The 25624-nt window shown below is 52.5% G+C and overlaps 2 protein-coding genes across 6 annotated transcripts in view; one reads left to right on the top strand and one right to left on the bottom strand.

Moving 5' to 3' along the window:
• The first annotated feature begins 380 nt into the window (after positions 1 to 380).
• Positions 381 to 22783, top strand: BACE1 (beta-secretase 1). Of its 2 annotated transcripts, none has more exons than XM_025893561.2 (9): positions 381 to 1131; positions 14115 to 14203; positions 15679 to 15895; positions 16393 to 16530; positions 17436 to 17570; positions 18541 to 18642; positions 18998 to 19147; positions 19402 to 19573; positions 20236 to 20477. In XM_025893561.2, exons 1-9 carry the CDS (start codon positions 871 to 873, stop codon positions 20475 to 20477), a joined length of 1506 nt encoding a protein of 501 aa, XP_025749346.1. In that variant the 5' UTR covers positions 381 to 870. The 2 variants fall into 2 exon arrangements, with proteins under 2 accessions (XP_025749346.1, XP_073759891.1); XM_073903790.1 differs by lacking the exon at positions 20236 to 20477 and adding an exon at positions 22658 to 22783 and having other exon boundaries at positions 382 to 1131.
• RNF214 (ring finger protein 214) overlaps positions 17133 to 25624 on the bottom strand; it is a 55893-nt gene continuing 47401 nt past the window's right edge. For all 4 annotated transcript variants that reach the window (XM_073903789.1, XM_025893559.2, XM_025893557.2 and 1 more), the window contains exon 15: positions 17133 to 24978. In XM_073903789.1, coding sequence (XP_073759890.1) covers positions 24913 to 24978 — 66 coding nt within the window. In that variant the 3' untranslated portion in view covers positions 17133 to 24912. The remainder of the gene's footprint in view (positions 24979 to 25624) is intronic.

Genomic DNA, 25624 nt, shown 5'->3' with positions numbered 1-25624 from the left:
CACCCATTCTTTACAGCTCAAATTAAATACCTCCTCCTCCCACCCAGTCGATCCAGATCCCCAGATGGCCCCCCAAATCCCTACTCGTCAATGCCACATCGTCTAGTACGGTGCACGTGCATTTTCTCTCTCCGTGTAGCCCCAGTGCCTGGAAGAATGCCTGGCGTGCAGTGGATGCTCAATCAATGCAGAACGAAGGAAACGACCGAATGAGAGGTCGGCCGCCACTCTCTCTCTACGGTCCCTCCCGCCCGCCCAGGGTCCTGCAGGGTGGACTCCACCTCGGCAGAGGGCATCCCAGACCCCTCGCCAGCCCCGGAAGCTGGGCTGCCGGCCATGGGAAGACTACACTTCCCAGCGATCCCAGGGAAGAGCGAAAACCCTTTGGCTTTGACAGCCGCCGCCACAAGTCTTTCCGCCTCCCCAGCCTGCCTAGGAGCTGGGAGCTGGATGACGGTGGCCTGACCAGCACACGCAGCTGCGGGCGCCCAGAGCCCCTGCGCCTTGCCCCGCCGCCCGGCCAGCCCGAGGGCCGAGAAGCCAGCGGCCGCCGACCCGCCATGCCCGCCCCTCCCAGCCGCCCGGGGGTGCCGGGAGGTCCTCTCCCAGACCGCTGCTGAGGCTGGGCGCCGCTGGCCAGATGTAGCCGGCTTCGGCTCCGTCTCCTCCCCTCTCTCTCTGCGGATTTCTCCTGCCCGATCCCCACAGCCTGCACCGGGGGGCCGGCGAGGGGCCTGCAGGCTCCGGAGCCCTGATGCCTCGCAGCTCACTGTCCTGAGCGGCCACCACCAGCACCCAGAGTTGAGGGCAGCAACAGGGCCGGACGTGGTCCCGGAGGGAGCCCAGAGGGCCCCGAAGGCCAGGCCCACCATGGCCCAAGCACTGCCCTGGCTCCTGCTGTGGATGGGCTCGGGAGTGCTGCCTGCCCACTGCACCCAGCCTGGCATCCGGCTGCCCCTGCGAAGCGGGCTGGGGGCGCCCCCCCTGGGGCTGAGGCTGCCCCGGGAGACCTTGGAGGAGCCGGAGGAGCCTGGTCGGAGGGGCAGCTTTGTGGAGATGGTGGACAACCTGAGGGGCAAGTCTGGTCAGGGCTACTACGTGGAGATGACCGTGGGCAGCCCCCCGCAGACGGTAAGGTCGCCAGGCCAGCCCTACCCTCTTTCCTGCATGAGCAAAGGCGGGGGGCGGGATGCAGCATGCTGGCCCCTGCTAAAATGGGCTGGATGTTGAGGGCAGGAGGGACCCTCTCCCAGATGTTTCCTCTGGGATCCCACTGGTAGCAGTCAGCCCCAAAGTTCCCTTTTCCCACCTCCCTTCCCCTCACAGCCTTCCCCGCCTCCCTCATCTGATTGCCCTCCCCTCACCCCAACCTCACACACCTACCCCTCAGTAAGGATTCAGGGCAAGACAAACACTCCAGTGGGGGAGCCTGGCCTGGGGAAGGGGCACTGTGAACAGGTGTCAGCCCTGCCAAGCCTGAGTCTCCCAACCCTGGCACTCTGGATCTCGGTCACCCAACCCCTTCCCCTCCTCTGGTGTTCCGGGAACCTGGGCTTCTGACCATCATTCCCAGCACCTTGAGGACCCAGGAATCCTGGCACGAGCTGGAGCAGACCCTTGCTCCCACTGTCTGGGCTGGCACAGGGACAGAAAAGCGAGGTCTCCCAGCTCCTCCTGACCTCCACTCGGGCCCAGAAGCCCGGGACAGACTCCTGCTTCCCCAGCCCCTCCCAACTCCTCCCCCTCCCCCTGTGCCTTCTGCACCCCAGCCCCTCCCCCTCCCCGTGCCGCCGAGCACAGGCCAGAGGGGACTGAATTGAGCCTAGGGAAAGAACTAACTGCAGCCCAGGAGCCAGAACCCCCTTCTAAGAATGTGACTCCTTCTGTGAGCTGATAGGGCGCTGGGGGGTTGGGGGGGGGGGAAGGGAGCATGGCAGCGTGAGGAAAACACTGCCAGCCCTCCCCTTCCTTCCAGTCCTCCACGGGACCTGCAAGGTGGCCGGTGAAGGTGGCACCCTCCGTGTCTGTGTGGGTAGGGTGCTGTGGCTACCCACTGGGCACATCTGCCTCCTCTGTGGGTGGGCCTGGGCGCGGGTGGCGGGACGGTTGTGCATGTGCTGGTGTGTGTCACCTTGAATCTGAGCCTGCACATTGCTGGGAGACACCCACCTCCCCCGGATCTGTGGGATCTGTGTCTGGGAGGCCTGTCCTTGGGAGGGTCCGTGAAGGTGGGAGTGTGTTTATGTGTAGAGAGGGAAGAGCCACACTTCTCTGAACTTCTCAGACAGCTCTTACACTGGATCTGGGAGAAACACAAACCTCCATCCCCCAATTACTTGACAGAAGTGAGTCTTCCTAGGTCCCTGCCACCCAGGCCTACCTCCCACCTCCCAGCTGATGCAAGGCTCTGGTCTCCCCTATTCACCCTTTCTCTTTCCTGAGTAGCATAACTTCCCCAGAAAGTCTCAGATCAGCGTGACGATAGGCCCTTAGCCGCCGGGGCCAACAGGAGGCTAGGTATGATCAGATAGCAGGGGGACGTGGGGACCTGCAACCTCCTGGGTGTCTGCTACTGAGAAGCTGTACTAGGGACTTAACACCCTGGGGCACCGACACACAAAGGGGCTGTGGAGCCACCAGACAGACCAGGAATTCCAGCTCCACTGCCCACGGCTTTTCCTTTTCTCAGTTGTGCAGGCTGGGGCAAATTATGCAACCCCTCTGAGCCTAGTGCCTTGTCTCTAAAATGGGTGAAAGGAGATCTCCTTTGTGAGGTTCTCGGGAGGATTAAATGGGACTGTGGAGGGGAAGTCACCTTGAACGCTGCACCCAGACACACGGTTGACCTCTAGTACATACGAAGTCACTTTCTGCTAATTCCTCCAGCCCTGTCTGCCTCTTCTGGGCTATGCAATGGACCCTAAGAGCTTGGATGCTCTGGGCCACCACGTTTCACACAGAACTGGGGGGACAGGTACTGGTCTTCGCTGGACCCCTGAGATCATATGTACATCCCCCGGCCCAGAAATTGGCAGAGAGTAATTGCCCCACAAATGTCAGTTCCTTCCCCTTCCTTCCTAGAAAGGGAAAGTGGGCCTATAGTTCAATACTGGCCCAAGGAACCATTACCAGGGAGCCCACAGTTGGAATGACTCTGGGTCACCCTTTGGCTGGGAGCCCGAGCCAACGCCAGCCAGTCTGTACTCTGTGGTGACTTTGATTCTCTCCCCAGCAGTCTCGAGCAGGAGGCCCTTTCTCCTTGCCTGGTGGGGCTGTTGTGAGCACCAGAAGAGGACCTGGTGGGCAGAGCACTTTCTATATGCCAGGGGATTAGGTGCGGGGGTTGAGAGCTGATCCACCAAGAGATAGGAGATAGGTTTTCTGCCCACAAGGAGTGTCGAGCATGAAAGTGTAAGTGCCAGGACAAGGGAATCCAAAGCAGCACCCAAAGACAGGCAGGCCCCCAGGCCCTTGCCACCAGAGCCCATTACAAACGTAACTTCTCTGGCCCCATCCCAGACCTACTGAGTTAGAATTTGGGGGGCCATGGCTCAAATTTGAGAAGCTCTGATCTGCACATGTAGGTGTGCAGGAGGTAAAATCAGGGAAGGCCTCCCGGGGTAGGTGTGCTGTGAGCATGATCTTGAAGGATGGTTAGGAGGGTGGCTCTTCCCAGCGGGGAAATAGCACCTGTCCCACTGAACTCTCATTGCACTTAACTCGAATGTCCACTGCTTCCCCGCCCTTAGCCTGGGTCCTTGGGACCAGAAGAAGCCACAATGAATGAGAGAACGAGTCATGTGCATTTGTTCAGGAGACAGTGAGAAACCCAGTCGAGTTAATGCTACAGGTTTGGGTAAATAGGATAGAGCCCAGTTGCCAAAAGCCTTAAATATGAAGCTCTAAGGTTTGGGCTTGGGTCGGCAGATATCAGAGGAAGCTTGAATTTCTTTGTATCGGGGAATGACATGGAGAAAGCAGTCTTTTAGGAAGAGACATCTGACTTTGAGTAAGAGTGGGACTGAGAAGTACAGGGGCGGCGGGCTCTATCACAGCAATCCAGGTGTGAAGCATCACCACAAGGATAGCATGTGGCCATGACAAGATGGAAAGGGAAGGGAAGACCAGGATGCAGGAATGTCACAAGGCAGCCAGACACAGGACTTGCGGACACTGGTGTGAAGGGTAAGGAAGAAGGCATGAGATGATTTCACGATCCTGATCTGGGCTGAACGGAGGATAACAAGACCATCTGAGGGCCCAGGACAACTGGCAGGAGGAGTTGGTGTATCAGTAATTGGATGCAAATATATACTTGTATTTATGGTGGCAGTTTATGTAAAGTTTTCAGATATATTCTACATAATTTTCTCTTTGACAGTAATTCCTGCAATATATACAAATGGTCTTATCCCTCGTGACTTATAGCAAAAGAAAGGGGGAATGAAAGTTTAAATAATTGGCCAGGAGACAGGCCTGTAAGCTGAGACCCTTTGTCATCTGGATCTTTCTACTCTGCCAGCCACCTGCCCATGCATCTTGGGGAGATGAGAGGGTTTATCATGAGCATTCCTTTTCATTCTCCCATAACACCTACTCACGTGTCCCTTACTACACTTAAGTAGTATTATAGAACATATTATAACCGTTTTTTGTATTTGTTTCCCTCCCAGAACATCAAGGTCTAGAGGACAATGTCTTTTAAAAGGATTATTTTTTGCAGTGTCTTACTTCTCTTTAATATCTATGATAGTGGCAGATTCAGAACATGCACCTAAAAAACGTTGAGTGAGTGAATAAATACAACGTAAGACATCTAAAGAGAATCTCGATGGGCAATTCTAAGTGCAGGCCTGGAACTCTTGGAGAAAGAAGCACTTTCATCCTTTTCACTTAAATGAAAGGATATCATCTCATTATAATGGGATGAGCATCAGCCTCCAAACCCAGGATAATAATGATTGTTTGGACTGAAATCTGGTGGTAGTCAATGCAGTTTAGCAAATGTTTGTTGAGCACCTACTGTGCACAGAAGAGAAAAATGGTGTCACTGCCCCAGCCCTTGGAGAACTCACGATTTGGTATGAGACTCATATGAACAGCTAAATATCATACGAGACCGAAAGCATTTGGTGCAAAAAGAACAGTGAGTCTTAGAAATGCAAAGAAAGAAGCAGTTACTACTGACAGAGTGTTAGGTTAGGCTTGCTGTGAAAGGTAGCATTTGAGTATGGCCTAGAAAGATGAGAAAGCTTTGCTATTTGGAGAGAAAGGTTTATGAAGAGAGGCATGCATGAGCTGGGCTGAGAAGCTGGGAGTTGTGGCAGGGATGCTGGGAGGCGGAGTGGAGGTTGGGTTGTATTCTGCAGGCAGGCGAGAGTCCCTTTGAGTATATGAGAAGGGCAATGGTCTAGTGTCGTTCTGGTTTGAGGAAAACAACTTCCAGGGTGGACCATAGCTGGATAGTCTAGGGCCTGAGACTAGGACCTGAGTCAGGTCACAAGGGTCCGAAAGATGCTGGTGGCGGTGAGGACAGAAAGGAGGGGAGGTCCTCAGAGATCCAGCCTTCACATGTCAGTTCAACCAGATGTTCTCTGCTCCTGGGGAGGGAGAGGGAAGAGAAGAGGTTCCCCTCCTTGGAACCTCTCTGTTTTATCAGGGAACACAACAAAAGGAGCAGACTTTTAAAGCACAATATAGGTCATCAAAATTCCATGCTTATGATTCTGCTTTACTTGCAAGGGATAACTACTAGCATGTCCATTGGGGGGTGAGGAAACTGAGGCTTAGAGAGACTAAGGGGTTTGCCCAAAGAGACTCAGATAAGGAAAACAGAGCCGGGGTTCAAATCCAGGTCTTTGGATTCCAAGTCCAAATACTGGGTTCTTTCCTATGTTCTCCAGTCTGGGACATGTTGGTTGCCTTTGAAATGCCAGTGGGCCATTCTTATTGATGGATCCAGCAACTAGCTGAGCATGGGGATCTGGAAACCAGGAGAGAAGTTAGGACTGGACAGGTAGACTCTGGAGTCACCTGCAGAGAGGTGGTTTGGAAGTCAAGTTAGCAAATGGGCTTGTTCTTTGAAAGAATGGAGGGAAAGGTGGGGGGAATGATTAGGGAAAGAATATTGAATGTAGACTGGGGCTCAAGGGAGCAAGAGAAAATGATCAGAGAAGTAGAAACTGTGAGGGTTCAGGGTCTCAGAAACCAAGAAGGGCCAACTGGTTTTCCACCCACCTCTCCCTCGAATGGTTTTCAGATTGTGATTTGTGGGATTCTATAAAGGGACCTCAAGGATGAAGGAGGTTAGGAGGAAGGTTAAGAGGCAAGACTTTGGACCTTTCACACCTATTACCAAGCCCTCCCTCTTCTCCCTGCCCAGAAGTCAGCTTTTATTGTTTTTATGCAGTGGAATTCCAGGTCCTTCCTCCCTCCCTCCCTCCCTCCCTTCCTTCCCTAAAAAGGTTGAAAACCATTGACCTCAAAGAGCCACCATCCAAATTAGACAAAGCAAGATTACACAATATTCCACTTCTAAGTTGCCCACCCAGTCCCTGAGACCACAGCTCCCCTCAGGTTGCACAGAAGGCTTTGCTAGGACCCTCACACTGCCATTTCACACACTTCTCCTCCTCTGCCTCCTCAAGTCAGGAGAGAAAGAGTTCAGCTACGAGTGAGGGGTATGGGAAAGACTGGGACCTCCCACTAAGGTAGAAGGTCAAGAACCCTTCTTGGGTATCTCCAATAAAGATCTAAGCGGAAAATTGTGGTTGAAAATCCAGAAAGAGAAACATCTCTCAGGGAATCTGCCATACCTGACCACTAACTTCTCTTCTGGGAACAGCTCTCTTGGGGGCCTGGGCAGTGGAGAGTTCTGGGCAGGAGCCAGACCCTTTTCCCAGTCCTGGAGCTGCCCCGAGCTGCCCCTGGCAGGATGGGCCCAGAGGGCTGGGAAGCATTCACTGATGCTCGCTTGCCACATGCTCGGGTGCTGTAGCCAGCGGTTCCTGAGAGGGAGGAGGTGCTCCCTTTGAGGGCAATGATGAATCAATAGTCTTGGGGCTGACTGGGGGAGCCAGGACTCCCCGGTCTTTTTTCCCCAAGACTCTGACAAAGCCACGGAGCAAACTGGCTGAGCTCCCTGCCTCTGCCACCCCAGCCTGTCCCCGTTCAGCAGGTCTCCTGGGCTGCTACCAACGTGTGGCTACTCTCTCCACTGCCCACTGTACCCCCACCCCCACCCCGTGTCCGGGCTGCTCTGGCCTCTCGGGGCTGGTGAACCCCACCGACTCTTTTCCAGTGCCTGTAGAGTTTTTGCCAAATAGCACAAGGCATGAGCGATGGCATCTCCCTATGGCTCAAACAAGCCTGTGCTGAGCATGACCCAGGTGCCCTGGAGGAGACTGGGCTTCTGCCAGAGATCAGCTATCTTTTTCAACTGAGGACAGAACAAGAGAAGATTAAAGCCACCGCAACCTGTGCATAGGACATGAGTAGACGGTAGGAAGGACTTGCTGTCTGACAATGAAAAGCAGGTAGCTGAGAGCTGCTGTGAGACCTCACAGACTGGGGGGTTTCCAGGGGGTTCTATGGAGGCTGCAGGTGCTGCAGAGCTGCCTCAAGAGCCACCGCGGGGAGGGGACAGAGACGGTGGAAGTAAAACCTCTCTCTCCAAAAGAACAACTCTTGTTTTTTTCTCTTTGGTACACTGGGATCCTACATAAGGTTGAAAAAGGGTTCTGCTGCTTTAAAAAAAAAAAAAAAAAAAAGGTTAGAAAACCCATCGTCTTAGATCTGTTCTTTAAGAATAGACATGGACATTTTCTGACTGTTCACATCCCTCGTATCATTTGAATAGGAAGCCCTGATAAATATTAGTTGAGCTGGGTTTGACACTGGGGACATGCGGCATCCTGTCCAAAGGGAGAAGGGTGCATCAGATAAGGTTTGGGGTGACCCCGCCACCTTAGAATTCCTTAAAAAAAAAAAAAAAGGCCCAAAGTAGGGTAAGTGGCACCAGAGAGCCTGCTTGCCCCCAGGTATCAATTGTCAGCTTCAGCCTGGAGAGAGAAGTGGAAGGCAGAGGATATGTCTAGGGAGAGGATCTCCAGTGGGTCAGCCAATGTGGTCAAGGTGGAGGGAACCTGGATGGGACCCAATCACTGGACTCAGTTGGAGGCAGGAGCTGTGTGCCCTGTTGGCCCTCGGCCACTCCCAGCCACTGACGTTAGGCTCCTCTTGTCCTTCCTTGCTCCCTTTTCTCAGCCTTGGGCAAGCTCACGTCTGGGAACATCCACTTAGGAGAGCAGATGAAGCTGACTCCAGGCTCGGGGACCAAGGAAGTCCTTGGTCTAAGAACCTTCATGGATAATCCAGCCAACGTCCTGGGTATGGAGGGCATCAGTTATCATTGTCACCATACAGTCCCAGACTAAATTATGCCAAGAGGCACCTGGGGCTGAGAATGAATAGCAAGAGTCTGTAGGGTCACAGGGAACTGCAGGAAATGAGGCAATTACTGGAAAAAAATCATTATGGAGCACCTGCGGAGGGCTAGGGACGAGTAAGATAGTAAGGGTACAAACGGGCTCCCCACCCTTGTGGGGCTCATAGTATGGGGGACAGACATTACATAAATGATTAAAGGTCTGATGAGCCATATACAAAGGAGTGCAGGTGTTACTGAGGACCTGCAGGAGAAGGAGCCTTATCTTGGCTGAGGGCATCAGGGCAAGACCTTTGGGAGAAAGGATATTTACACTGTGACTTGAAAGATGACTAGAAGTTAGACAAAACAGGGAGAGAATATTCCAGGCATAGGAAACAGCATACGCAAAGGAACAGAGCTGAGAGAGCCTCGTGCTTTTGAGAAGCATGAGAAGCATGGTGAGGGAGGGGGAAAAGTGATGAGAAATGTTCACTGGAGTCAACCGATGGTTGGTGAGATGCCCCTGAGGACAAGGATTTCAGGTTTGAATTCAGATAGTGTATCTGGTATCTGATGCTGTGTAACAAATTGTTCCGAAACTTGGTGGCTGGAAAAGAGCCGTTTTGGTTTTCAGGATGGTGTGGGTTCGCTGTGGCTCTTCTCCAGGTCTTATCTGGGCTCACTCACGCGGCTGCATTCAGCTGGTGGACGAGTGGGAGGCCTGCTGGACCTCTTTCTCCATGAAATCTTTCATCCTCAAGGAGGCGAGATGGAGCTTCACCACATGCAGTCTCAGGACAGCCTTCCAAGAGGAATCCCCAGTGCACAGGCCCTGACCAAGCCTCTGCTTCCCTCGTTGGCTGATGTCCCATTGGCCAGAGCAGTCACATGACCAAGCCTAGTGTCGACGTCAGAGGGGATCACACAAGGGCCTGGATACAGGGGTGTGTGATTCATTAGTGTAGCAATCGACCATATACTGCCTCTCCAAGCGAGAGACAGGAAGGTCAAGGACATGAAAGACCAGACGTGGGGTTGGTCAGAACCAGCGGATTCCCGTCCAGCTGTGTGGATTGTTGTGTAAGATGGGTCAAGTGGCTCGCTCGTTCCACATGTCAATTTCCTTCTCTGTAAAATGGAAGAAAGCCTTCTACATCTCAGGTTCGGGTAAAAGGCTTGCTCTTTAAGAGTATAAGAGCTCTTGCCCCATCAACTCAGAGGCCCACACAGAAGGAAAGAGACTTCCTCTTTGATAGGAAGAATTAGAGTTAAAGCCCCGTCCTAGGGCCCTGGGATAGGCTACCAAGAGAGGCTGGGATCTTAGTAACTAGAGATCTTTCAGAGTTGATCTTTCAGAATCACCCTAGGCTAACGGATGACTCCTGAAGGCTGTTCTCATCCAGAATGATCTGAGCTGTCCCTATCTGCTAGTGAGAGCTGGGACCAAGATATGTGAGATTTGGGGAACAAAGAGTTTACCCAGAACTCACCAACTCCACACCCATCTCATCACCCAAGATCTATTGCTGAAAACTCCTCCAGGGGAGCCTGGCCTGCAGAGTGAAGTGGGCAAGTATACCTTTTCCTGTGGGGCTTGTTAGCACTTCCCCAGGAGCCACCTTCCCTCAGAGGCCCCCCCGGGGGCACATTTGTTTGTTAAGTGATTGGCTGTGACCTAGCCCTGACCCCAGGTTGTGATCTCCTGGGGATCTAAATACAATAGCTACGGAGACTCCTGAGTCGGCCTGGCCCCAAGGGACGGAGAAGAAGATGGCTTCAGGACCCCAGTCTACCGGAAGACAGGCATCCATGTCAAACCGCAGCCCTGGTGAAGGGACGGCAGGTCTGAGTTAGAGCCACACCTAAAAACACCCACAGCTGGGGAGCCACTGAAGGATCTCTCCTTCACCCAACAAACAGGATAGAGTAGCTCTTTTCCCTTTTCTTTCCTTGAGCCATTAATGAGAGTCATACTTATTGCCAGGCACTGTGATACCCATTAGGGATTCAATGATGATTTTTTAAAAATTAGATACAAGGGAGGTGAGATTTAATGTGAAGCTACAGAGTGACACATTCTATGGAAGCACTTTAAGAAGAGACTATGACCTGGTCTTTCCCCCTTAGGAAGTTTTCCCTTTTGAGCTTGGGATGATGGGAGATGAGTAGACAAACTTGCCCATGGAGAGGAAGATGTCTGGGCAGAGCGAATGGTCTACGCAGCTGTCTCCGGGGGGAAGACCATGGCTGGTCTGAGGACCTGTGAAGGCCGGTGTAGCGGGTGAGCAGGGGGCTGGGGCGTAGAGGACAAACTAGGCTGGGTGTGCAGGCAGGACTGGACAATGAAGGGCCCTATAGGAAATGTTAAAGCTTTACATTTTTATTTTAATTGCGAAGGAAAACGATCGACACGGAAGGGCAACACGGTCAGATTTGCACTTTGAAAAGACCACCCTAGCCACAGTGCAGAGACAGGATGGAGAGGTCAAGGGTGGATGGACGTGCCAAGGCCCGCTGAGAAGCTATTATGATATTCTAGACGTGGCCCAGGGGCGGCAAGGGAGGTGGCCAGAGATGAGTACATTTACGAGACTTTGGAGAAGGTTAGTTGGACAGGACTTGATGCATCGGGTAGAGATGTGAAGAAGAGGAAGGTGTTAGGATGTCCCCCCAGTTGCTGACTTACAGAACAGATGGACAGTGACGCCATCCACTGACACAGCGAACGCAGGGAAAAGGCAGATGGGCGGGACCGTGGAAGGTCAGCTTCGGATATCCTGAATTTGAGGTTATCTTTGAGGGAGTCTGCTCTGTGCTTCTGGAGCTGCAAGGGAAGTTAAGGGCTTAGGGCTCTGAGCTTAGGAGTGGTGGGCACGGAGGTGATACTCGGAGCTGTGGTCGCAAGGGAGGTGGAGGTGGCTGAGGGAAGGCAGAGCCTGCGAGCAAGAGGGCCAAAGCCCTCGAGAAGGGAGCCTGCAAAGCAGACAGAGAAGATTTGGTCAGAGCCGTGGGAGGACACGCACGGGCCGGGCGTGGAGGGGAGACAGGGAAGGGTGTTTCTAGGAGGGAGAAGTCCTCACAGGCAGATGAGGACTGATTTGAAAGTGTCTTTCGTATCTGGTGACATGAAGTCTCTGGTAGCTGTAGTAAGGGCTGTTTTCTGGTGGAGGGAGGGGCAGCGGGGAAACGGCTTGGAATGGGTTGAGGAACGAGTGGGAGGTGAAGAAAGGAAGACAGCTTGGCGGAGAACTTTGGTTGTGGAGGAGGGGAGGGGCACTGGAGGCGGGGGTGAGATTAAGGAAGGTTTTTTTAATGGAGAGACTGGAGCATTTGTAAATGCCAATAGGAGGAACCGGATGGGGCGGGGGTTGGACCGGTGGCGAATCTAGCTGAGGGCAAGGGGGTACTTCCCAGGGGAGGGCGCCCACCTGAGCAGCGGAGGGCCCGCGGAGGGAAAGGACGGCGGGCGCAGCCACGGGCAGGTTGCAAGGACCGGCTGGGGGAATGAGGGAGGTCCCACCCGACAGCCTCTATCCCGAGCAGGAAGAGGCCAGGCATCCCTGGCTAAGGAAGTTTGGCGGCTCGCAACCACCGGCCCTCCTCTTCCAGGCTGCCCTTACCCGCCCCGTGTCATGAGGAGTGGGGGCTCAGCCACCTGTGGGGAGCAGGATGGGGAGAAAACCTGCCCAGGGCTGGAGTAAGAAATGTTGGAAGGACGGGACCAGGAATCCCTTCTCCCAGAAGCCAGGAGCACTTTGCAAAGAGCAAACAGTTGGCCATGTGCTCAGGAGGGAATCCCAGCTGTTTGTTTTGCTTTCCCATTTTTTGTGGCAGGTGGAGAGGGGGTGGTGGGCGGACAGGGCCTGAACTCCCAGTGTAGGGGTGGGTGGGGGTCGCTCTGCCCTGGGCTTGACCCGCTTTGAGGTGGAAGGGGGAGGCCTTCCTCAGCCGGGAAAGGCTGGGCCTCCTGGCTCGGGAGGGAGTGGTTTGCAGGAGGGGAGAGCTGTGGGGAGGCCTGGACCAGCTGGGGCCTGAGAAAAAAAGCCCTGTGCCAGACAGAGTAAAAGGCAGTCGTGTTTTCCTGGAGCCTGTCAGGCACACGTTCCAGGGAGCCGTCTCTTGCACAGCTCTGGGGACCCCCTTTCTTTGGGGTCCAGCGATAGCAGGGATCCCTGTAAGAATGAGGCCAACCTGAGTGCTGGGAGCAGAGCCCTGGCAGGTGGGGGAGGGGGTCCTGGGAGGGCCCCCCCCCAAGCGTTTTTAATCATTAACCTGGTTGACTGAAATCTGAACTGCTGTGCCTCCAGCTCTATTGATTGTGAAAGCACAGCCTGCGGAGCTGGTGGCCGCTCACAGACCCTGGAGAGGGCCGGGTGGGGGGTGGGGGGGACACGGGGAAGAAGGGCAGGGAGGGAAATGGGAACCGGGCGAGGAGTGGGGGGGGGGGGCTGGGAAGGAGGGAGGGGCGGGGTCAGAGGGCTGGGGCCACCGTGGAGAGGAGAGGAGGCGTCTTGGGGGACACGGGGAGGCCAGGAGGCCTACGCAGGCCATGGGGGAGGGGCGGTCCGCAGAGCCACAGGGGCCACTGGGAGCAGGAAGGAGCTGGAGGACCTGGCAGGGAGGAGCAACCTGAAGCCCAGAGGAGCATAGTGACTTGCCCAAGGTGACGAGGTCAGAGCCTGCACCAAAACTGAGGTCAGCTGACTTCACTGCATTGAGGAGAGAGGACACGGGAGTAAAAGGGCCCTGAGGTCAGGGGAGTCACCGAGCTGATGAGCATGAAAAGTCGGCACGAGAGGGCTGAATTCTCAGGGCTCCGTGCTTCTGAGGACAGGGGCATTTCCTCTTTTGGCCTGTGAGGATGCTACTGGCATTCAGAACGTGGCTCTGGACTGAGGGAGGGATCAGGCCGCTGAAGGAGAAAGGAGGGTCAAGAAAGAAGAAAGGCTAGAAGGAGCTGCACAGCAAGGAGCACCGGGAAGACACCTGTCCAGATTCACTGAGCCAAAACCCAGGGCCCTGACAAGATGGGTTTTCACCGTGACAGGCAGAGTAAGCGCCTGCTCCCTACTATTTTCTGATAGTAGGACTCAGAGGCCTGTGTCACCTCGGAGACAGAAGGGGAGCCCTTCGTGGGGAGCCGCATTCTGGCAGGCAGGGTCAGAAACGGCAGGACGGCACCAACATGGCGTCCTGGTCCCCGCAGCTTCCCTGCCCAGTGCCAGCTCCTGGAATAGCATTTCCGAGCTGGACGGGGATGCAAGCCCAGCTGCCTGCCGGGTGATATGCTTCCTAGGAGGACCAGAGAAGGAGGCAAGGCGCAAGCCCTGCAGACAGAATCGGACAGGTACCCGAAGCGAGTAAGGGCAGTCTGAAGGTAGGGAGAAAAGAGGAATGAAAACCACGCAGACACAGAGATAATGTGGCTTTGACAACACAGAAAATGTTAGAATTCCACAGCGAAGCCAGGAGCAGACACGAGGCCATGCTGAGGATGTCAGAGGATGCCACATTCTGTCTGTGGTCATGGTGGTAGCAGGTGCCAGTCTCTCCAATCCTGCGTCCTAGAAGCTTTGCCCTGGACATTCCAAAGGGAGGCTTTGTTGCCCGTGGAGTGAAGGACAATGAAGGTAGTGAGCCCAGAGCCTTGTGTCGATAACATCTTTCTCTCCCCTTTCTCTGACAGCTCAACATCCTGGTGGACACAGGCAGCAGTAACTTTGCAGTGGGGGCTGCCCCCCACCCTTTCCTGCATCGCTACTACCAGAGGCAGCTGTGAGTCCTGGGGAGAGCTAGAGAGAAGAACGCTTCCCAAGGATCCAGGGCCCAGAAGGGTCAGGGGAGGGCTTCGGGGAGAAAGAGGAGCTTCTCGGATCCTTTCCAGGAGAGAAGAGTGGAGAGGGGGGATTTGAGGAGGTCTACTATGGGAAAGGGTAGGTTGAGGGGCCAGCAGGAAGCTCTTCAGGACCGAGACAGGGCAGCTTCCTTGGGAAGGGAAAGCAGGAAGGAGAGGAGCCCCAGTGCTCCCAGAGCCATCTCAGGGTCTTCCTCTCTCTGCCTGAATCAGGAGGCATGGAGACTTCATTCACACCCCGCACCCCCCACAGTGGCTGTTGGGTGTCTGGCGAGACCAACGAAGTCTAGGCAGAGCAGGCTACCGTGACCGCTCCCTGTGCCATGCTCTCCACCCAGGGGCTGCTCCGGGTGGCGTTGCGCAGTTCAAGGGAGTGGAGGAAGAGCCTCCCGTAAGCCCCACTGCCTGGACCAGTGTCAGGGCCCGACAGCTAGAATGTCTCCCTGCACCACCCAGAGTTCCATCAGCCAGATCTAGCTAACCAGTGGAAGGGAGGGTTGAAGTGGGTTTTTAAGGTAAGAGGCAGAGAGGAATGATGTTGGAGCCTCCTTAGCATAAACACAGGAAGTGGCGAGAAGACATCTAGTGTCTGAGGTGTCTCTGTGTGTGGAAATCTGTGAGGAGAGGCTTACATCCCATTCTTAGACTTCTAGGCAGATGCCAAAGCCACCTGCCACATCTTCTGCCTTCCCTATCGGAAGAAAGCAGACAGGAGTGGGGCGTGGTGAGGACCCAGGAAAGGGATTCACTCGGGATCCCTGTCCCAGTCCCATCACTGCCCCCACCCCAACCCGGCACACGCACAAGGCCTGGATAGTGGCACAGGCGATAGAGACACGGGCGAGGATGTCACATGCTGATGGGCATGTTCCATATGAGCGGTGTGTAATACTTACCTGCTCTGCTGAGATGCTATGCCAACTCTTTCTTTGGAAGAACTTGCTGTAGAGGTTGCACATTCACCGCGCCTGGCACTTTCTCTACCACTCCGATGGTACCACTGGGTCCCAAGGCAGCGACAGTCAAAGGCCCCTTTTCTCTGGAAGCCTGATGGAGCCAGGGGGAGGAAGAGATGCCCGCTAACTGTCCCTCGGCGGCAGCGGGCACAATACACAAAGCCTAGGCTTGTTCCCCGCAGGGCCTGAGCTCAAGATCTAGGGATAGGAGCTGTGGAGACAGGAGAGTGAGCCCCAGCCACAGCTCCCCTCATCTGTTTGCAAGCTTACTGTACATTCTGTTCTGGGTGATGGATCTGGGATGTTCTGCTGAGCAGCCTGAAAGCATCTTATGTGGGATGCCCCTGAAATAAGGTGAGGCCTCGGGAGCAGGTTAGGTGCTGGGTCCCCGTGCAAGTGTTGCGGTCATGCCCCCACAGACCTCTGCCTCCTCTCCACAGGTCCAGCACATACCGGGACCTCCGGAAGGGCGTCTATGTGCCCTACACCCAGGGCAAGTGGGAGGGGGAGCTGGGCACCGACCTGGTGAGCATCCCCCATGGCCCCAACGTCACCGTGCGTGCCAACATCGCTGCCATCACTGAATCAGACAAGTTCTTCATCAATGGCTCCAACTGGGAGGGCATCCTGGGGCTGGCCTATGCCGAGATCGCCAGGGTGAGAGGAGCAAGGCCGAGCCCTGGGCCCTTTGTCTGCACCGCACACTGCATGTTACCCCGGGACAGGCTCGGAGAGAAGGGGAGCTAAGGGAGGGACACAGATCAGCCTAAAGGATTAGTTAGCAGGGGGACAGGGTGGCAGTCTGAATCTCGTCCCTGCAGAGGGCAGGACTACAGTGAAGGATGCTGTGACAGGTACAAGATTAGGCTCTGGTTTCTACCGACTCCCAAGATCTTAGGAAATAAGGGACCCCCCCCCCACCAAACCTGAAACAGGTTAAGCATATGGGGATCAAAGATTCTATAGCTCTTTCCTGTTTGCACTGCCAGTGTCTCTTGCTAACCCTTTCTGCCAAATCGCAGTACTTCAAGATAGTCTTTCCCCAGGAACATCCCCCAAGTTTTGCTTTTGCCTTCCAGTTTAGGCAGGAAGCTGGCCTCTTTCCATTAGGGCCCTCTGTGTGAGGCCTCACTCCTTGTCTCTTTCTGCCACAGCCCGATGACTCCCTGGAGCCATTCTTTGACTCCCTGGTAAAGCAGACCCACGTTCCCAACCTCTTCTCCCTGCAGCTCTGTGGTGCTGGCTTCCCCCTCAACCAGTCAGAAGTGCTGGCCTCAGTTGGAGGGAGCATGGTGAGTAGGTCCTAGGAGAGGGGAGGTTCTAGCACTGGGCAGAGGGATGGGTATCATCTGTCACCTGCCTCCCCTCCCTCTAAGCTACCGCACAGTCTTGGGCTCCACTACTTAGAATCAAGAGAAACCTCTTTAAACTCCCCACCTCCACTTTTCCTTTTCCATCCTTTTCTTCTTTGCATTATTCCAGAAAGGATTCCAGGTACCTATGGTAAACTTGGAAAGGATGAGATGATTAGGGAACTTCAAAGGAAATGTAAATAAGCCCTCTCGGGGCACCCAGGTGGCTCAGTCGGTCAAGCTCAGGTCATGATCCCAGAGTCCTGGGATCGAGCCCCACGTCAGGCACCCTGCTCAGCTGGGAGTCTGCTTCTCCCTCTCCCTGTGCCCCTACCACTCATGCTCTCTCTAACAAATAAAATCTTAAAAAAAAAAAAAAGAAGAAAGAAAATAAGACCTCTCAAATTAAGATGATTCAGTCTGATGAGCAGAAGGCAGCAATGTAAGGAGTTAAAAGTCTATTTATTAATTAATTAGGACAATTGGTGAATGGTTCTCCATCTCCAACACGCAGAGAAAATAAAACTTGTAATGGAAACAAATAATCATTCATTTAACATTTATTGTGCCAGTTTAGGTTTAAATAACTTTATATTGAGGGCTGTGAGACTCTGAAACAAATAATTTAAAATCCTGTAAAGTCTTCCCCTGATATATTCTTAACACATTTAAGAAACTACAAATCACTTTGGGACAGGATTTGATTAGAAGCAGGAAGATGAGAAAGGTGGCCTGTCAAGGGCCTTGCTACCCTCCCAGAAACCTGTGATCCCATCGCTTGCTCTCTGGGTGACTTGCTGTCCCTCTGTGCCGGGACACGGGTACCTGCCTCCCTTTGTCCCTAGATCATCGGAGGTATCGACCACTCACTGTACACGGGCAGCCTCTGGTACACACCCATCCGGCGGGAGTGGTACTACGAGGTCATCATCGTGCGGGTGGAGATCAACGGGCAGGACCTGAAAATGGACTGCAAGGAGGTAACACCACCAAGGGGGACCCAGGGAGGGGGAAGGGGGAGGCAACAAAGCATGAGGTCAGACCCTGAGTTATGAGGTTGGGAGGATGAGGCAGAGTAGGACCTGCAGAAAGGGTTAGGGGCTGAACCCAGAACAATTGGGAGCTTAACGGTGACACAGCAGGACCTGAAGTTGGGGGGCTAGGGACTGGCAGGGCACTTCCAAGGGGACGTTGGGGCTTATGGTCTGGTAAGGGAAAAAAAAGCATGTCTGGACTCCAGTCACTGCCTTGCTTGACACCTTTGGGTGTCGCATGCAGGGCAGTGTGGGATGATGTAGCGGAAGCGTCCAGCTTTGGAACTGGAAAGACCTGGGGTTTCTAGCTCTGCCATTTACTAGCTATGTGCCCTCAGGGAAGTTACTAGGTCGTGTTTCAGTTTCCTCATCTGCAAAACAGAGGGAAAAACAGCTTTTCCAGAGATTGTGGTGAAGACAGAGAAAATAAATTGTTTCTCCCAGTGCCTGGCACACAGCAGTTCCCAATAAATGGTAGCTCAACCATTTGGGTCTTCCTTACCTAGATTCTTAACATATGTTCAATGAGAATAGATATAAAAGGACTATGAAAAGTTAAAAGCACTATACAAGGTATTTTTATTTTCAAGATTTGGAGAATGTCTGCCCAAACCAAGATACTAAGAGTTAGCATTTACTGAATGCTCCCTACGTGCCGGGCACCATTCTAAGCGCTTCACATGTATTACTTTTATCCTTATAATAACTCTTTGAGGTAGGTGCTATTATTATCCTCATTTTAAAGACGAGGAAACGGAGGCACAGAGGCTGAACAACTTGCCCAAGGGTATACTCCGAAGAGAAGTGCCAAGCCAGGATGCCACCCCAAGCAGTCAGATCCCCCCTTCTGATTCCGGCCAGAGCCCAGCATCAAACAAGGCTTTTGACTCTTCTAAACCTCTCTTCTCCATCCTAGTACAACTACGACAAGAGCATCGTGGACAGTGGCACCACCAATCTTCGTTTGCCCAAGAAAGTGTTTGAAGCTGCCGTCAAATCCATCAAGGCAGCCTCCTCGGTCAGTGTGACTCAGGGCAGGGGTACAAGAGATGATACAGTGTCAGAGGAAGTCCGTGAAGGTCACAGCTCTCAACAAGGGCCAAGTTGTCTACCCTTAGATCCTTCTACTTAAACGTCTTCAGAGCCGGTCTCTTTCATGGGCCTCGGCTTGCTCATCCCACAGGCCTCCTGGTGCAGAGTTTTGGCCTCACTCTCCAGCTCTCTTCCCCTAATTCTTAGGTTTCAGTGTGCCTTTCCCCAATTTGGATATTCCATAGAAAAGCTAAAAGAGGGCCCAGTGTTATCTGAAAGTAGGAGAAGCGGATGGCGGAAGAGGCGGCTTCCTCACTGTTAACCCTTTCTCGGCCACACAGACGGAGAAGTTTCCAGATGGGTTCTGGCTGGGGGAACAGCTGGTATGCTGGCAGGCAGGCACCACCCCTTGGAACATTTTCCCAGTCATCTCCCTCTACCTAATGGGCGAGGTCACCAATCAGTCCTTCCGCATCACCATCCTTCCACAGGTATGTCCCCAGCCGGAGTCGGTGGGGTCCCAGGAAGAGGGCACGGTTCATACGGGGAGACAGGGAGCAGGCGTGGCTTCGCAGAATGCAGAAGACAAGAGACAGCAGTGTCCTGTGGCACAAAGCCAGGCCACAGAGCTCGGGGATGGCAGAGGGAAGAGCGGTCCCTGGGCACAGAGATCTAGAAGGCAGAGGCAGGGGGAGGGATGCAGCGAGGAAGACATCCTTCTCCCTCTCTGACTGCTTGTCCTTAGCAATACCTGCGGCCAGTGGAAGACGTGGCCACGTCCCAAGACGACTGTTACAAGTTCGCCATCTCACAGTCCTCCACGGGCACTGTGATGGGAGCTGTGATCATGGAGGGCTTCTACGTCGTCTTTGATCGGGCCCGAAAACGAATTGGCTTTGCTGTCAGTGCCTGTCATGGTAAGAGAGCCAGGGGGGAGGGTGTGGGCTCCGTCTGTCCATGTTCTCACTGTCCGGCAGTTAGGATCCCTGGGCCCCTGTCAGCCTGGGAGGTAGTCATACTTGCCTCGAGGCAGAGCCAACAGCCAGTGTCACAGCTAGCGTCCGGGCCCATGCTTTGTCCATGTGCCCGGCGTGGCGAGGCCTGCCCGGGCTGTAGCTCCACCGGAGGCCCAGACCAGCAACAGCTGCCTCGGCCCCTAGGGAAGCTCTAGATCCCCAGGCAGCAGGCTGAGCCTGCAGTGGCCCCGTGGGCTGCTACACGATGGGGCCGGGTGTGCCTTCAGAACGGCAGCGGGGTCTTCAGTATCGGCGGAAGCCGGTGAGTGTACTAGGAATACACGGGGCTGTCTTTTTGGTCAACTCAGGAGACTGACCTTTAGGTATCATTCCTACCGCACGGTTATCCAGGAAAGGGTTGTTGCTCCCAGTGCCCTGGGAGGAGAGATGTGCTTCTACCTAGCAAGGCTCTTCTGGCCTGCTCCTAAATACCTCCAAGGAAGGAGATGTTAGGGCCTCCTCGCGGGCTAATTTCAAGGCCTACCAGGAAGTTCTTTTTGCTCTATGATCCAAACTGCTGTGTGACGGTGAGAGCTGCCCATTCGCGTTTGCCCTTTCTCCAGTGCACGATGAGTTCAGGACGGCAGCAGTGGAAGGCCCGTTTATGACCCCAGACATGGAAGACTGTGGCTACAACATCCCACAGACAGACGAGTCCACCCTCATGACCATAGCCTACGTCATGGCGGCCATCTGCGCCCTCTTCATGCTGCCGCTCTGCCTCATGGTGTGCCAGTGGCGTTGCCTGCGCTGCCTGCGCCAGCAACACGGTGACTTTGCCGACGACATCTCCCTGCTGAAGTGAGGCGGCCCCGGGGCAGGAGACAGGGATGCTCCTGGGCCGCACCTGCTGGCTCACTTTGGGCACGAGCAGGACGCACTGATGGCACCGGTGGCCAGAGCACCTGAAGACCCTCACCTACCCACCAGATGCCTCTGCCTTGACCGAAAAGAAGGAAGAGCAGGCACGGTGTGTTACAGGAATGGCACCTGTAGGAAATGGGAGAGGGAAGAAAGAAGCACTCTGGTGGCGGGAATATTCTTGGTCACCTCAAGCCTGAGTTGGGAAATTCTTCAGCCTTGAACCTTTGCCCACCGTCCCTCTGGCTTCTCCAACCCGAAGTATGAAGTAGTCTTCTCTTCTTAGTTCCAGAAGTAGTGGTATCACAGCCAAGTCAACCCCGTGAGCGTGTCTCTGCCGTACCATTGGCAAAGGGCCAACGTCGCTTCCCTGCTGACCAAAGTCAGTAGGAACGGATGCACGGTTTGAGATTTGCTTTAGTGACAGGGACTATAGAAACAAGCCTAACATTGGTACAGAGATTGCCTCGTGAATTAAACAAAAATGAGACTGAATATTTGTACAGAGGGGGCGGCTGGAAGAGGAGAGGGGAGGGAGCGCAAAGACAGGGAACAGCTGGGATCAGAGCTAGAAAAGGCAGAACCATGGCCACTCGCCAGTCCCAGTTTCAGACTGCATCTCCAAGATAGAAGCCCATCTTGTAAGATGGGTGTTGCTGCCCGATGTTTTCTTTTCTGTGGTTGTAGCCTGACCGAAAGTGAGTTGGGAAGAAGGGCTTACCTAGCCAAAAAGCTCTTTTTAACTCTCTTAAATGAAAAGTGCCCGCTAAGAAGTTCCATCTAACAAATGAATTTCTACCTGAATGATTCCACTTGTCTCTACCTGAACCCTTTACTCCACACACGATAGGTTAACACTGACACTTCCCACCCCCCACCCCCAGCCCCAGGTGCCCTATGAGAAGCAACTGGAACACAGCAAATAGAGCAGGGCCCGGCTCTGTCTTCCTGCTTACGTGTTCACCCCCACCCCCAAACCCCTATTCCTCTGGAGCTCTGCAGCTGAGGTGCTAAGAGGGATAGACAGGAGACCTCTCTTTCTTAACCCTTGAAAGCAGAATCATCAAGATTCACTCGACAGGTACAGGGTTGATGCCCTGGTGCCTCTGCCTGGATTTCTTCCTGTTCAGCAGTTAGGTAGTAGTAAGATCTCCACACGATACAGAGCGTTCTTATCGCCTTCTCACCCTCTCTGATGTCTCCTCCATTAACTTGGCTAAGGCACCCCACAGGGGCACTAGTATTACACCCAGTGTCAGAAACGCAGGGCTTTCTGGCTCTAGCATCATTGCCTTCGAGAACAAGGCTGCTAGAGAAAGGCTGCCAGCCTCAGGGCTTCCGTACTCTCTTCACCACCAGAGCCCCTCAGGGGATGCCATCCTTCTCCTCACTCCGAATAGTACTTGGGTACCCAGGCTGGTTCTTGGGCTAGGTAGTGGGGACCAAGTTCATGTCCTTCCGATCAGTTCTAACACAGTCAACTCTGATACCACTGTTAGTGGAAGACGTGATTCTCCGCGTATACCCACCGGGTCCTGTCGCTAGCTTGTCAACACATTGCTTCCAGGGATGGGACCTGCCGAGTGTGGAATTACCTGATGAGGGAAAGGGAAATGCAAGGAGGGCCTCTGAAGACCCTGGCCTCGGCCAGCTGCCCACAAGCCATAAACCAATAAAACAAGAATATTGAATCACAGTTCTTTATCTGGGTTCTCTTCATTCCCCTTGCACTTGGTGCTGCTTTGGCCGACTGGGAACACCCCTAACCACAAAGACTGTCAGGAAGACTGGAGAGTGTCCGTTTCCAGCTCGGAACTTACTGTGTAAATAAACTTCCAGAATTGCTACCATGTAATGAAAACACCACATTCTGCTTTATAATTTCTGTCCATGTTGGGGAAAACTGGCTTTTCCCCAGCTCTTTCCAGGGCATAATACTCAACCCCTTCATTAGTTAAGTCCCACTGTCATATTTTTTTAAAAAAACTGTACTTATTTTTCTTTTTACAGTTACTTCCTGTCTACCCTGAAACTATTAACTCTAAGTGTAAAAAAAAAAAAAAACAAAAACTTGACAACAGCTTCTTGCTTGTAAAAATATGTATTATCTATCTCTATTTTTAGAGTCAACTCCTGAAAAGTGACTGTCCCATCTCTACTCACTGCATTAGAGGCCTTTCCCGCCAGTCTGCATGGCTTCTACCCCTGCAGGCCAGGAGACAGAGGGAGAAGGGAGAACAAGGGTGGCCAAAACTTAAATGTTGCTTTCTGATTGATCCCGAACAAGACAGAGAAAAGAGCAACACAGAGGCCCCAACTCTCGCACACAGCTCCCCCAAACATTTGTCTTCCTACTATAGTTGGCTTTCAAGGGGCTTTTACTAGGAAGCAGATAAGCCCCCCTCCCACTTCTTCCTTTCTTCTATGTTCCTCTGGCTTCAAAGATCTGTGGAAAAGAGAATAGTCTTTATATCCATTCCTAATTTCTAGATTTTTAGGTAATACTGAAAAATATTGCTAGTGGCCTAAAGGCTACTGCAAAGTTGATGAGAGAGAAAATCTTCTGATTGCAAGAGAAAAAAAATGAATCCCCCAAATGAAAAGAACAAAGGAACTGGTCTTCCATTTTGCCACATTTCCGTTCAGGATAGCTACCAAACTGGAGACATTAATATTTCATTAACCAAAGAAAGTGAGTCACCTGACCTCTACAGAGGGGAGAACTCAGGCCATTTCAATCACCCTACAAGATGTCAAGGAGGTCCTGGGAAGTCCAGCTCCTGAAAATGATGCTAGTCGACAGGCTGAACAAGTGAGGCAAAAGAAGGGAAGGACTACGTCTAAGAGGCTGATAGGCAAAGACGAAGGACAAAGAAGGAAAAGATCAAGAGCAGAGAGCAGGGAATGTAACTTGGTCTGAAAGGGAAAGTCTTTGCTACCCGGATAGTGCTGCCAGTGCCAGGAAGCATTTCCAGGTCCCAGAACGGGAACAATTCAGCTGTTGGTAATACAATGTCCTTTCCCTGGAGCTAGTGTTTTGTTTTGTTTTTTTTTAACTAACACTTAGTTTTTCCTTGTTTAATACAAAAGAAAAGGAAGCTGAAGCCATTTCCTGTAGGAGTAAAGATAAAAGGATAAGAAAAGAGTCAAAGCTCTCAAAGATTCACAGCTTTCACAGGTATAATCCTAAACACCAGAAGTGCTCAATAAGCAGAGGTGGGAAAGTGATCTCGTTCTAGACAGCTACCTATATAGAACAAATGACTTCTAAACTTAAACTCCAACCCCCCTTCATGTCACTTTGGCCTCCATTTCTCCGAGGATAGGAAACATGTCCCCCATAATTTTCTTGCTTCAAAAATTAAAATCCAGCATCCCAACATCATTCTGCAAGTAATTTTGCACAGACATCTCCTCACACCAGTGCCTGCCTAGAGCTCACCCAAGGTCACCAAACAACTTGGTTGTGAACCAACTGCCTTAACCTTCAGTGGGGAGGGGGACTAACTGACCAGGAGACCAGAAGTGAAGGGGAAGAGGTGAGGCCTTCACAAGGTTGGTCTGTCAGAGCTTGATCAGAAGCCAAGTCAGTGGTAGCAAGGGATGGCTTGGCCCAGGAAAGATCTGTGGGCTGTGCTAGTTTCTAAACAGAGGACTATCCAGGAAGTCAGATGGACAGAAGCTTTCGGGGGGCATGGGAGAAATGGGACCCAATTATGTTGGTATTCTTGGACTGTGAATTTTGCTGATGTAAAACAGACTATTCTGTAAACCTAATGTCTATGTGCAAATAATGAGCGTTAACACAGTAAAATATTCAATGAAAATTCAAACTACTAGGGTTACATTTTTTTTTCCTCAATCAGTCTCATTTTATCCATTTGGAGTCGAGTGGCTAGAACAACACTGAGGCTTCCGTAGGCTTTCAGTAAGCAAGGCATCTGGTTGGACAGCAGGTGAGCACCAGGGTTCAAATCTGCATACATGAGCCTTAAGAAAATGAACTAGAGGCTGAGCCAAATCAAAGCAGGATGGCCTTAGGGTAACAGCAGCTTCCTAGATGGTTTTTATATTGTACTTGAAAACAGCCCCAGGCAAGGATATCATTAATTTCAAGGGCAAACTAAACATCATCTTACCTACAATCTGCATCCCCCGAAGGAATTGCAAGGTGAGGGGGAGAGACCATTTCTGCATAATATACATACTTTCATTTACGAACATTTGGATACAGACTTTCTATACACACATTACCTATATAATAAAAATGTACATGGCATGAGTATAGGTCACTGTATAAATATAGAGTTTTAGAAATCTTGAACCCGCGCTTCCTGTTCACATCAGTTTCTCCTCTTCTTCCTCCCCAGTCAGGTCCGTCATTTAAGAGTTGGACAAAAGGGACAAGTGTCATTTGTGTTGGTCTGGGCCCAGAATTTGATACACTGGAAAGGAAGAAAGACATATCTCAGGTTTATCTGGAAAGATGGAGGGAAGGAGGGGAGAGTGTGCCACTGAGATTCACTGGTCTGAGGAACGCATACTAAGTCAGAAGGGCTCTTACCATGGGGACCAGATGGGCTATTTCATTGGCTCTTACCCCCAAAAGAATCTTTAGAGCAGGGAAACCTGTTCTTTTTAGAGGGAACATTAACAATCAGCTAAGAATGGTGTGAAGCTGCTCTGTGTTGGATATCTGGGGTGGCCTTCCCCTTCTCATGATCTACTTAGGCTGAGATGCACTCCCAACTCCAAATACCCACCACCCTCAAATCTTATTCAGGCTTTTTCCTAAGAATTTAGACGTAAATCCAGTTTCTACCTTTTGAAAAATGAAAATGAACAAAATAGTAAAGAAGGAATCATCCCTGCTGCTGAGAGACTTAACTCTGTCTGGTAACATAATCCAAGATAGGAATAACCTGTCAGTTTGTGAAGATAATCCCTAACAGGCAGACCTCCAAGCTATTCTGTTAATGGATTTACTAATCTCATATTCAGGTTCCCTATTCCGTTCTTCTTGTCTCAGCAAAGTCTCCTGACAATGCTATATTCGAAACAATGGTTAGATATGTATGTCTTATTGCAGTG

The sequence above is a fragment of the Callorhinus ursinus genome, unplaced genomic scaffold, assembly GCF_003265705.2.
Source record: "Callorhinus ursinus isolate GAN/ISIS: 27379988/994484 unplaced genomic scaffold, GSC_fseal_2.0 scaffold19, whole genome shotgun sequence".
Taxonomy (NCBI): domain Eukaryota; kingdom Metazoa; phylum Chordata; class Mammalia; order Carnivora; family Otariidae; genus Callorhinus; species Callorhinus ursinus.
Note: the sequence above shows the minus strand (reverse complement) of the source record. Positions and strands in the feature narration are given on the sequence as shown.

Excerpts from the sequence above, each read along its gene's own strand:
- BACE1 (XM_025893561.2), top strand. The coding sequence starts at position 871 with ATGGCCCAAGCACTGCCCTGGCTCCTGCTGTGGATGGGCTCGGGAGTG. Across the intron at positions 15,896-16,392 it reads CCTATGCCGAGATCGCCAGG|CCCGATGACTCCCTGGAGCC; the intron begins GTGAGAGGAGCA and ends TTTCTGCCACAG. Across the intron at positions 19,574-20,235 it reads TGCTGTCAGTGCCTGTCATG|TGCACGATGAGTTCAGGACG; the intron begins GTAAGAGAGCCA and ends CCCTTTCTCCAG.